A 12,348-nucleotide genomic window follows, 5' to 3' on the forward strand; every position below is an offset into this window, starting at 1 on the left:
CTTCAGTTGGACTATATTGAATGTAAACATCAGAAATCGACGATGGCCAATCAGAAGTCATTTTTCGACTACAAACCGGACAATAAATGGTGACCTTCACGTGATTCAGCAGCTGTTGATCATCCTACCCCTTAAATTTGCATAATTTTTTACATTTCCTACTTCCACACTCAACATGAGCTCTTATGAAACAAAACAATCTATGTCATAATTGAGTATTTTCCAAATAAACTTTACATTTGAACTGGCAAGGAGAAATTTTCACATGGAAATTGCAAAACCTTTTATTAAGCAAAGTTGGAAAAGAGTCTGGTACATTTTCTGAGGTCCATTATTTGTGTTTGAGACTCTGTTCAAGGGCACTTATGCATCAGAAGTAAGAAGCTTTGTTGTGTGAGATGAAGATAACAAAGCGCTCTAAAAAAGCAAAGAGTCAGTGATATAAGGAATGCAAGTGAAGTAATTCAAAATGCTGTTGTAATGTGAAGTATTTTGATAAGTGTTAACGCAAGATGGTGATGACACCTGTAAAACGCTCAAAACGTATTTAGTGAAATGTGAAAGAAGACCCTGCAAAATGAATGTAAAGATTCTACACGTTTGAAGATATTGGCTGAAAACGTGTCACAGTCAGCTTTTGTGGCTAGTGGTGGTTTGCCAGTATTGCTAAAACAAAAATCTTGTTTGCACACGCAACAACATGGCTAATATATTGGCTGGAAATTGGACACAGGTGGCTAACATGATTGCAAACATTTTTTGAGGATTTACAAAGCACGCAATGAGAGCTGTTGCCGCGGCGGTCATGTGATTAGCCTCTCGGGGCTCGTCAAGCACATTTTGTTTCGAATCATGACGAAAGCCACGCTCGATAGCGCCAAGCATTAGCAGACACGTAGCCGATCCATAGCTCGTTAGCAAAGTGCTTTGTTACTACCTTTTCATTTAATTTATGTGGGGTGTTCCTGATTTTGGTTGATAACCTCAAAAGAAAGAACAAATAACAATCAGTAAACAAGTCACGTTACACCAAAACGCAACAAAACATTTGACTCATTAATTTAAACAAAGGAAATCATGTTGTAATTATTGTTTTTAGTCAGTCTTAAGTTAAATATTTTCTATGCACAGAATGAAAATCAAAAAGTACTGATTTCAAAGAAACTACGGTTGTTATTTGTGCCGTTTTTCGCTTTTCCACAGACAAAAATCAGGACTACTGTCCTCGAATGTTGGGCTGTATTACAACAAGCCGGCACTGGTGGATTGCGATGAAATCACCTTGAGGAGTGAGTTGGCAGATTTGAAGTTGACAAGATAAAGAAGGAAACAATGCGAGGTCTTCAGTCTTCTCTGGAGCAGAACATGCTGCAGACTCCATTCTCAAGATGGCTACTTTACAACTTTTGCAATACCTTAGTTGCATTTAATGTAATAGTTTTATTATTTAAGAAATCAAGTATAGTGAATCAGAAATCTGACTATAGGCGCTAGAGACATTTTTAGATTACATGGACGTGTGTGCTTTAGACCCCCCCCCCCTTTTTTTTTTTGCAGATTTAGGGAAAAAGAAAAAGTTGTTTTCAATAGTATGAAGGAGGGGGAAATTTTGATTGAAATCCAAAATGTATTTCTTGTGAAAAATGATTGGAGTTTTTTTCTTAAGGCCTTGCTGCCCTTATGTAAATTGTCGTATGTGCGGTACATTAAAAAATAAATCTTTAGACGTCAGCTGTCCTTCCATAGCGTCTTATATGCTTAACATGTTGAACCCACAATGTGCCGTTTGTTACTCGTGTGCAAGTGAGGGCGTTTTGTCTGGCAAGGTCAACTGATCATGGTGGCCTGGTAACCGTGGCAACAGAACCACACAATGAATGATGAGACCTTGGGAGGTTTCAATTGTATAGAGAAAATAACATTATCATACTTCTTTTGCAAAAAGATGAAATCATCATCAACACATAATTTTAAATGTTTATTTCTACATACTGTGCCATCAATGTGTCCTCAAGACATCTTAAGTTATGTCTTAAGACATATTTTTGAGACGTCTTGAGATGTCTTCTAAAGTCAAGACATGTCTATAGACATGTATTGAAATGTCTTAATGAATCAAGATGTCTATAAGACTCGAGATGCCCTAAGATGTCTTGGAAATATGAATGTCTTGAGACGTCTTAAAATTATCTTAAGATGTCTTTTACGGTATCACTATTTTACTGTTCCTCTTTATATTTAACATTTTATTACCGCTACTTTTGTCAGTTAAGACCGTGTCTCACTGAGCAGCCAAAAGCTTGCGAGGGTGCGCGCATTGCGAGTGATGGCATTTTGTCAGGTCTCTTTCAAGACTGTTTGCCAGAACCTTGTCACCCATATTTTTATGCTTGCAAACAGTTTTTATAGTCGCAAAGAATTTTTTGTAACATGTTCAAAATTTGATGGCGACAAGAAAAACTGAGCATAAAAATGGTTTCGGAAGGTCTGCCGAACGTCTTTGCAACGTTTTGCAGCCTTGAATGAAACCTGACGAAAACAAACTCTCGCTACGTGCGCGCACCCTCGCAAGCCTGAGTTGCTGAGTGAGACAGGGGCTTAGCTGACAAAAATAATAAAATGTTAAATTTAACTGATTAAGAGGGACAGTGAATAGTTATACCATAAAAGACATTTAATCCTCACACTAATGATAAAAAAGAATGAAAAGCCATGTTACACAGTATATACAGAATGCTAATGTTTGTTACCGCTGAACATATTTGGTGAGCATACAATAATTTGCATCCTGCTACTTGTAGTTGATTTAGCTTTCTTGTAATTACAGTATTTTGATTGAGGCAGAACCTAGAAAGAAATCAATCAACTCATTCAAATTTAACATTTATTTAATTGCAATTATTTTTCCCCACCGGACACATTGAAAGCAAGGTGAAACTGGATCTAACACTAAAAACTTTGATATGCATTCACAATAATAACAATAACAATAATAATAATAATATCTAACGAGAGTCAAAGCAAAACTGCTTTATGTGTGTTTTGTCAAAAATATTAGCTAGCTATGGTGCAAAAAAGTTTGAACAAAAGAAAGTGAGAAAAATACAAATATTAGATATTTGTAAATATAAAAATGTGCAGAAAATACAAATTAGTCAAAAAAAATCACATTAGAGAGAACACATTAGAAAATAATATACAATATTATCAACTGCAAAAATACATTTTTTTTTTTTTACACAAAATAGCTTAAGATACACAGTACAAAATAATACACATATATTGCATATACGAAACAACAATCACGTGCAGTCAACATCAGTTCAGACGATTGGTTTGTTTTTTCTAAATATTGCTCACTCTCCACACTTCACTGTAACATAAAAACAATCACAACAGTTGCCTGTATTGGCTTTTTATCAAAAATATATGAACAAATACTTACTCTTATACTGATTCTTTAATCTTCACTCTAACTTCAACCTATAAAATATTTGTGTGCAGCAGAACACAAGAAAAAAAAGAATGAATCACTTTGTCAACAACAATTCAGAATACTGACTTTTGTCATAACTGCATATTCATACTTCACTGTGACTTTAAAATAACATGTATAACACAACACCAAAAAAATAATCACATCAGTTCAGCCAGCAGTTGGAGTCATCCAAGTTGACCAGATGTATGCAATGTAAGCAGCACTGCTATTTTGTGAGCACCAAAAAGTTGTACAATTGCCCTGAGTGCTCAACAGTACTAAACAACATCTTACTGAACCTGCTCCCTCACACACGCGCACAAGCACAACGTGAGATAAAACAACACCCGAAACATACACTTGTTTGAGGGTAACTCAAAGTAACACGACAGAAATGCTCCACTTTATATTGCAATAGCTATCGTTGTTAGCTAGCGATTAGCCACAGGCGGTGGGTGGGAGACAAACTGTTCGATTCCCTCGCTGCTGCCTCGGCTCAAAAACCACGTACGTAACCACAAGAATTGAAATTTGTTCGTTTGTAGCCCACGGTAAAGCGATACAAAACTCACTTTTACACTGAACTAGCATAGTGTACCTAGTTAGCGAACAGCCACGGTGGTGCTTTGACAAACTTTTTACAACACACGACACTGCAGCAACAGTGATGGCAGCTGTACCTTGCACATTGTTATCCCGGGGTATTTGAAACAGATACACAGTACGAAGAAATAATTATTTTACTCACCTTTCCATTCGCCGTATAGTTGCCGTCTGGATTGTCGAACAGCATGAAAAACAAAAGAAAAAACCGCTGCCTCCTTGACGCGTCTGAAGATCATCAGATGTCATCCGACGTCCACCTGTGGAAGCGCACCCTCGCCCCTCCCCTCGCGCGTACGCGTGCGTGCGTGTCGAAATTGAATTTAAAATGTAATTGAATTGAATAGTTTGACGTGTTGAATCTGCTTGATTGTGTTTTGTTTTGTTCTCAAATCTCTATGTTATTACATAGATTAATTTATTCAAATCTATATTTTAGTTGAATGACAACATTTTATTTAATACATTATGACATATTGTTGTAATCATTATTAATGTATTGTTATTGTATATTTAAAATGGATAATTCTTTGTGTGATATTAATTTAGTTCAATCATTTAGTCATTAAGCACTTTAAAAAATAAAAAACTTTAGCTTAACGAGTCATCCATACCATGTCTCGAGACACCTTAAGATGTGCATGTTTTAAGACAAATGAAATATGTCTTAAGCTGTTTTAAGACATTCGATGTCTTCAAGACACAACAATCTCTTTGGGGGGCATCTCATGTGCTGCTCTGTCAAGGAATGATGTCTTCAAATGCTTGTCTTAAGACGTCTTGATGTTCCAAAATGTCTTGAGATGTCTTGATTTTGCTTATTAAGACATCTTAAGACCCCTTAAGACACGTTGATGGCTGAGTATGTACATTTGTATTTGCATTTGCGTGCTTTTTAAAAGTATGATATTTCGCAGTTTTGACAGGAAGAGGAATTATTTCATCATAAACCAACACCATCTTCACATCAAATCTGAAGATGGTGAAGGTGTAAGTCACCTGACCACACACTGCAGCTGCGAGGAGTCAAACAAACCACTTCCTGTTTGATTAAAGTGGAGCAGCGGCGGCGCATTGCTTCGGCTCTTCACCGCCTCAATCTCTTCCAAAAAACAAACAAACAAAAAACACAGCTGCTGCTTCATTTTCATCTTCTGGTCATGATCGAGATCTTTTCATTTTAAAGAGAAACACTTCATGACATTGCAACAAGCTTATCAAGACAACCAAAGTTGGATAAGAATATCACTGAAGCTGATCTCATTTAGCGACAAATTCTTCCATTTGTCAATTTCTTATGCAACGCATCTAGCTCACACTCCTAATTATTGCTGTTGCTGCTAAAAATGTACAAAATAAAACCACATCAGAATAAAATGTACCTTTATTTGAAACATTTCTGCTGTACCTATTAAATTGAGCTTGACTTGGCTCATCTTCCCCTTCACGTGATTCTTCTTCTACTTCATCTGCGTCATAGTGGTTTGGTGTAGTTTGCTGGAAAGAGTCCTTTCCTGCCACCACATTGTCCCGTCCACCATGCAGGGTCGGAGGCGTTGGTGATGTTGATGACGTCGCCGGCGCAGAAACTCAACTCGTCATCTTCTTCGGCCTTGAAGTTGTACAAAGCCAAAACCTGTTGTGGCGGCAAGGCCCTTTGCTGCCAAACAACACACACACACACACACACACACACACATTTCTTTTACTATCTGTCTGCATTTCCTAGCCCCTTCCCCCTAACCCCAACCATCAAAAATGATTGCCTACCCCTATTCCTTAACCATAACCCAATTCAAACCTAAACTCTAAAACCAAGTCTTGACCCTCAAAAAGAGGTCTAAACTTGTGGGGCCCAGCAAAATGGCCCCACATGGACGGGTGGGCCCCACAACTCTGTGAAATCCCGAAATGTTGGCCCCACTATGTAACAAAAACTAGACCACACGCACACACTTGCACACACACACACATACACACACACAAACACAAGCACGCATGCACAAACACGCACACACACACACGCACAGCATTTTGGAGGACCAAAAGTGCCAATATAAAAGTTTTTTTTTTTAAAGAAATAAAAAGGATATAAAAAACATAATTTATAAATTCTAAAGCTATTTATTTATTTATACATATTTTTTATTTCCATAAATATTAATTCTTTGCATAAAATTTTTGAATTATATTTTCACTTTTTCTTTCATTTGTATACAGTGGTACCTCGGAGTTTGAACATAATTCGTTCCTGCGAAGTGTTCAAAGGCCGAATTGTTCAACCTCCGAAACATTTTTCCCCATAGGAAATAATTATTCCGTTCCCAAGCTCCAAAAACAGAAAATTCCCATTTCAATTTCTATTTATGTAAAAAACATGCACACTATGTACAGTATTTAAACAATAAAAAATACTTTTTTACTTTCTTGTTGTGGTGTGATGGCATCAGTGGATGATAAATGCTATGTTAAATGCTAGCTTTAGTTCAGTGCTGAGTTTGTGTATTTTACATTGGGCATATTGTTAGGCTACTAAGCGGTCTTTCCGTGCGTTGTTTAACATCAGGCACATTGTGAAACAGCTAAGGGAGGTCCTCGTGCCAGTATTTACAGAAGTAGTCACGGTAGTTACAATGGCGCGATAATCTCCTTCCTAATTCCACTGTGGTTCGTAGCACTGTATGTTTTTTTTTTGCTGCCACTGGCACTGTTGTCTTTCTTTGGGCCCATGGCAAAGAAAATCGTCGTGGAAAAATCAAAATGCACTCGCGAGTATGGAGCACCTCCGGGAGTATTCACGATCTGACTGGAAATGAGCAGTGCATCGTGAGCATCCGGCATTGCTCGGCTTCACTCGGCTACCCGTTTTCAAGGTACGTTCGGCTTAGCTTGCTTTGCTTGGGTGTTCGAACTCCGAGGCATTTTTTTACTCAGATTTTTTTGGTTGAAGTCCGATTTGTACGAGTTCCGAGACGTTCAAACTCCGAGGTTCCACTGACTAAAAAATTTTATTTTGGCATTTTTGATCTTCCATATATGTTGCTATGCTGACAGATGGAGGGATTAAATACAGTGAGCAGTGTGTTGGTCAGACCTGGTGGACGCGGGCGGTGTCAGGTGCTCGAGCAGCAGCAATCGGGCTTCTTCTTCCTGATTGGACAACGCTCTCAATGTGCTCCTCCAGCCCACGCCCTCTTGGCTGCAATACCACAAGATACAAACTTTGACTTTTTTATTTTTTACATTTTTAACATTTGTAAGTCTCAAAAATGATCTTCAAGTTTGACATTAAAAACAAAATGTCGTTCTTGAGGATACCAAAAAATGACCTTCAAATCTTAATTGGAATTGTGACCTTCATGTCCGGAAACTGAGGTCCAAATATTTGACCTTAGAGTCCCAATTTTGAACTTCAAGTCACAATTTTGATCTTCAGGTTACAAAAAGTGTCCTTTAGATCCCAATTTTCACCTTCAACACTAGCTTTATGCTAACATATAATGTGAAATGCCATAGACAGGCTAGCAGAAATTATCATCACTGTTGCTAATTATTATTTTAGTAATTCTAAGCTTCCAAACAAATGCTGGAAGCTGAAATATTTGCATATATGAAATGTTCAAAGGTGAAGACAAGTTGTTTATTGCAAAAAATTACAAATATTTATAATAACAATGTTGTACATTAAAGGAACAGTATGTGACAATATCATGTGGTTACCATGTGGCCATGTTGAGGCTGATCGGTGACTCGTCGTCCGGCGGCGGCGGCGGCCATGTTGGCCATCATGATGTGGGCCATGCTTTGCTGTTCGGGTAAATTTCCTCCCTTTATCTGCAGGGAGAGAGACATTACAATTGTTTATTCCAGTAGTAACTATACAACACTACTAGAGCATAAAAGTTTTTCTAGCAGAAAGCTGTTGCTTGTGTCCATTTTTTTTGTGTGCTTTGTATTGCAAAGCCAAATTTGAGAAAGTTCCAGAGTGAAGTAGAAAAGACGACATAATGCCCTGTCATGTGACCCTCAAACACACATACATAAAGGAAACATTTCCAAGAAGCTGCTGTAGACCACAACTCACGCTCACACGCTCACAAGTAGGCCAATCCGACTGCAGCTACTTACATCACTGACTAGGCCGCACCCCTTAAAGGCATACATCCAGCACACAAATACTGAAGGATGTGCTCTAATTACACTTCATGAAAGCACTTTATTTGTTTACAATAGATTTGATTATGGGCTTTTTTTTTATAGTCTAGTGCTATTTTTCTTTCTTAAAATCATGTAACAGAAAAGTTGTTTGTTTGTTTTAGGTGCTGGAATTGCATTTAATTTCAATGGGGAATATATATTTGATGTAAAAAAAGGTACCGCTGTACTTTTTCTTGATTTTTTTTGTGGTTAGCAAAAGTCACCACAGACAGTTTCCTCATTGAGATTCCAACCCGGAACCTTCTCGCTGCAAGGCGCACTGCGCTAACCAAATGCCTCACCGTGTGGTGTGATTTCTCTGAAGGTTGGCAGCTTGCTCACTTCCTGTTCAGCTCAGAGCAAACTAAAATTTGCAACGCTTACCTGATACCCTGAATACAGCTAATGTTGGATAGTTTGCCGGTGTGGCCGCTTTAGAGCACCTCGTTGTAAGCCGTGAGTGCACGGACGTCACACAGAGAAGGGTACAAGAGCAAATTTCGAGACTGACATGAAGCTCTGGGCTGACGTGGCCAGTCTAGAGTGCCTCATTGTCGGCCATGAGTGTGCGCATGTCAGTGAGTAGGCAACAAAGCCAGGTTTAAAATTCAATAAAATGTAAAAAGGACTTGACAATGGGTGTGTACAGAGGCTTTGCCCTGGTCTGGCCGCTTTAGAGTGCCTCGTTGTTGGCCATGTTGTTCGCCATGGAAAGAAAGTGAGAAAAGTGAGGTCATTTTACAATTTTTTTTTCAAAAGCTACTTTTTAAATGCCAGCCAGCATGTGGAATATGGCTTCACAGTGGTGTGTCTATTTTAGAGCGCCTCGTTTCAGCCACCAGAAGCAGATATTTTTGTGGCTCAAACATAGAGCGATATGTAGCCATATGAAAAATGGGTGCAATTTGATTGGCTGTTGACCATTGAGCAAATTTGCTAACAAAATTTTTCTCTGAGATTTGAATTTTCAAAACAAGTCTATTTGAACTTTACAGGGACTTGAAGTATTTACCGATTGCGCTCCGGGTGTTGTTCTGATGGCGTTGTCGTTGAGGAAGATGTTGGTGGTCTTTGAGATGGAGGTGGTCTTGTAGAAGTCCACCAGTTTGTTGAGGGACGTGAACCTCTCGGCCCACAGGAAGTAGTGACCTCGCTCGTCGCGGATGACCTTGAAGTGTTGCACGTCGCACTCGTGCCTGAGGTCAACATTAAGCGACAAACACAACTCAAAGTCGACAGGACCGACGTGCTAAAACCTGCGTTAGCTTAACCATGCTTTTGTCAGCACACTTAGCATTCGCTATTAATTAGCAGCAGCTAAACTTTCACTTTTCAAACAAACAAAAGTAGAACTGGCACATGTTAAGAGTCTTTACAGTCTTGCCTTGAGATATAAGTCACCTGTTTTATAAATTTTTCAAGGTAAAGGCCTTCTTTCGGACATTTCTTTGCTTTAACTTGCAAGCAAAAATTTGGTGCCGTATGTGGTGGCAGTGAACTCACTTGACAAAAAGCATCAGTTTGGCAGAGAACAAACAAAACTTAACATAAAACAAAGAGACTTTATTTAACTTAACCTTAGGAAAGTCAATTTAGCTTGATGCTAGCAAACAAAGCAAAACACCACTGACATGCTAACTACTAGCTTCGATAGTTGCTAATAAGCCAATTAGCATTTTTCATGTTTCCCACGAAAAAAAAAAAAAGAATTGACTCGCCTCACCAAAATAAAATACAACAAAAATATTTAAATATTTGTTTTAATTGTTGAAAATAATCTGTGACTTGTCTAATCAACTTGTGCAGTATAACAAAATTTACAAGTACATTTGTATGTTTGTAATATACTGTACTGCCCCCAGGTGGCCAAGGTACGTACACCAAAAGGAGCAGCACAGTTCACTGAACTGACGGAAAATTGTGGCGGAAAAAACGGTTACATTCTTTACATTGAATTTAGTTGTGTCATACCTGTAAGTTTCATAACGTACAATATTATGGAGTTCTATTTTTTCCCAAATTTTTTCTCTCATTAAAAACTTATTTAGGCGGGGGCGGGGGAAGGGGCAGGTGGGTGACTGGAGCCTGTAATGGATTAATGGAAATTAATGTAATCAGTTTTGGAATTATTGTAAGGTGACAAAATAGAGAAAAAAGTCAAGCTTTTTGTTATTTCTGATAAGTATGCCAAAATCTTTGAAAAAATATGCTATGTTTGTGTTGGAGTTGGTGACTGACTTGACAGAGATGGAAAAGTTTCCGGGTGAACTTTGACATCCTCGGATCACGAAGTCTCCCACGGGTTTGGCGATGAGGATTTGCTCAGCCGCGCCGCGAGTGGCGTTCTCATTGAACCATCTGCAAACATTTGCGCGTCAACACACAAGAAAAGGAAGACCGAGGATGGCATCACATCACATGTGGGCGGGGTTTACCCGGGCGTGGTCACATCAATGTAGTTTTGGGGGACGAAGCCTTCGTGCCCGTCCATCTCGGCTTTGTACCACTCGCCGTGCGTACTTAAAATCTGATGGGAGACGTAAAGACATTTTTGAGGTTAAAAGTTGACTCGGGAGCGAGCTTGGTTTCTAACCTTGACCACGTCGTCCTTCTTAAAGCTCAACTCGCCAGCCGCCGTCGCTGTGAAGTCGTACTTTCCTCTTGCCTCCATCTTGGCAACCACCACAACCAAAACAACAGCACCTAGATAGATAGACAAATGGATAGATGGATAACTAAACGGATGGACGGCCAGAGGACGGATGATAAAGATAGACACATGAGCATTTCCAAACTGAAATGTCATTTAAACCTCTACAAAGCAACCATTAAAATAATAATATTATAATACGTGCATTATAATACTGAAAAGTCTTAAGGGTGCATGAGATGGCACCTGCAACTTTGCCACTAGCTAGCAAACAAGTAAAAACTAATAATTGAGTAAAATATCAAATGTCTCACACATTTATGGCACGTGAGATTGACAGGAACACACAACTGTGCTGATGTTTCACTTTTTTTCACATTGTCAAATCTTGTTTGTAGATGTGTGTTTTAATGACTAGAATATTATCACTAATTTCATGACAAAAGTAGCGAGCAATCAAATAAAACACATCAAGCATTCGTTGACTGTTCAAGTGTCACGTGATGGCGAAGCGCGCCTCCTACAGCTACAACTGAAGCAACAATTTATGGAAAATTCCACCAATGGCGGGAAGAAGTTCAACGTTGAAAAAGATCAATGATCTAATAATAATTTCTAACTTTTTTGAAAGCAGATCAGATCATATACATTATATGTTCATTAATAATAAGAGGTCCAGTTAAATGGATGGATTATTAATTTTTATAAAAATCCACGCAGGATGTGAATAACCATCAACAAGTGAAAATTACTTAACAATAACTGACTCAATGGCTGACTAAAAAAATGTAGAAGAGCAAAAGTGAAAGTAATCTTTAAATAGGATCATAAATATTAAAATCAACAACATTTACGCACGTGCTCTTGTTTTTACTCAATTACACTTTGCACTTTTTATGACGTAAACAATTAATTTGAACATTTACCTTGGAGGCTTCGGTTGAACTTGCGTGAAGTTTAATCCATGGAAAATAAAACCAAGAGACAAACCGTTATTTTCATTTTCCTTCCGCGTCACGTGCAGCAGCGAAACCACGAAGAGCGCTCACAAAATAAAACACTTCAACTTCAAATATTGTCATGGACAAAAAAACGGCATAATATTCGGAATCGATGATGGTGTGTGCATCTCAACGCACTTTTGCTCGTATATGAACACGCGCACGTCAATATGCACCTGTTGGACCATTTAGTCACCTCCTGTTTTCAAAATAAAATATGTACTGCAGCGTTTCTGTCGACAGCGTGTCTTTGACGCTTAAACATTATCAAAAAAGCCTGGCAATTTGGGGAATATTTAGACAGTTTTCTTTTGAAAGTGGTCAATTTAAACGTTTGAATTTTTGCTGACTAAATAACTGGATAGTTTATTTAATAAACAAAAGAAATACATTTAAAGTCCTCGAACATTTGTTGCATT

General features: G+C 38.3%; 2 protein-coding genes across 2 annotated transcripts in view; both read right to left on the minus strand.

Moving 5' to 3' along the window:
- LOC144044388 (uncharacterized) overlaps nt 1–5,122 on the minus strand; it is a 28,313-nt gene extending 23,191 nt beyond the window's left edge. Inside the window, exons 1-2 of the mRNA XM_077558768.1 lie at nt 4,227–5,122; nt 3,446–3,483 (exon numbers count right to left, since the gene is read on the minus strand). The gene's annotated coding sequence lies outside the window, so the exon portion shown is untranslated. The remainder of the gene's footprint in view (nt 1–3,445; nt 3,484–4,226) is intronic.
- Nucleotides 5,123–5,447: 325 nt separating this feature from the next.
- On the minus strand, nt 5,448–12,113 carry LOC144044932 (GRB2-related adapter protein 2-like). Its single transcript, XM_077559649.1, has 8 exons — nt 11,855–12,113; nt 10,872–10,981; nt 10,714–10,805; nt 10,517–10,636; nt 9,291–9,474; nt 7,802–7,915; nt 7,176–7,280; nt 5,448–5,741 (listed from the first exon to the last, which is right to left on the minus strand). Exons 2-8 carry the CDS (start codon nt 10,947–10,949, stop codon nt 5,556–5,558), a joined length of 879 nt encoding a protein of 292 aa, XP_077415775.1. The 5' UTR covers nt 10,950–10,981; nt 11,855–12,113; the 3' UTR covers nt 5,448–5,555.
- Between the last annotated feature and the right edge of the window lie 235 nt (nt 12,114–12,348).

Source organism: Vanacampus margaritifer, chromosome 2, assembly GCF_051991255.1.
Source record: "Vanacampus margaritifer isolate UIUO_Vmar chromosome 2, RoL_Vmar_1.0, whole genome shotgun sequence".
Taxonomy (NCBI): Eukaryota; Metazoa; Chordata; class Actinopteri; order Syngnathiformes; family Syngnathidae; genus Vanacampus; species Vanacampus margaritifer.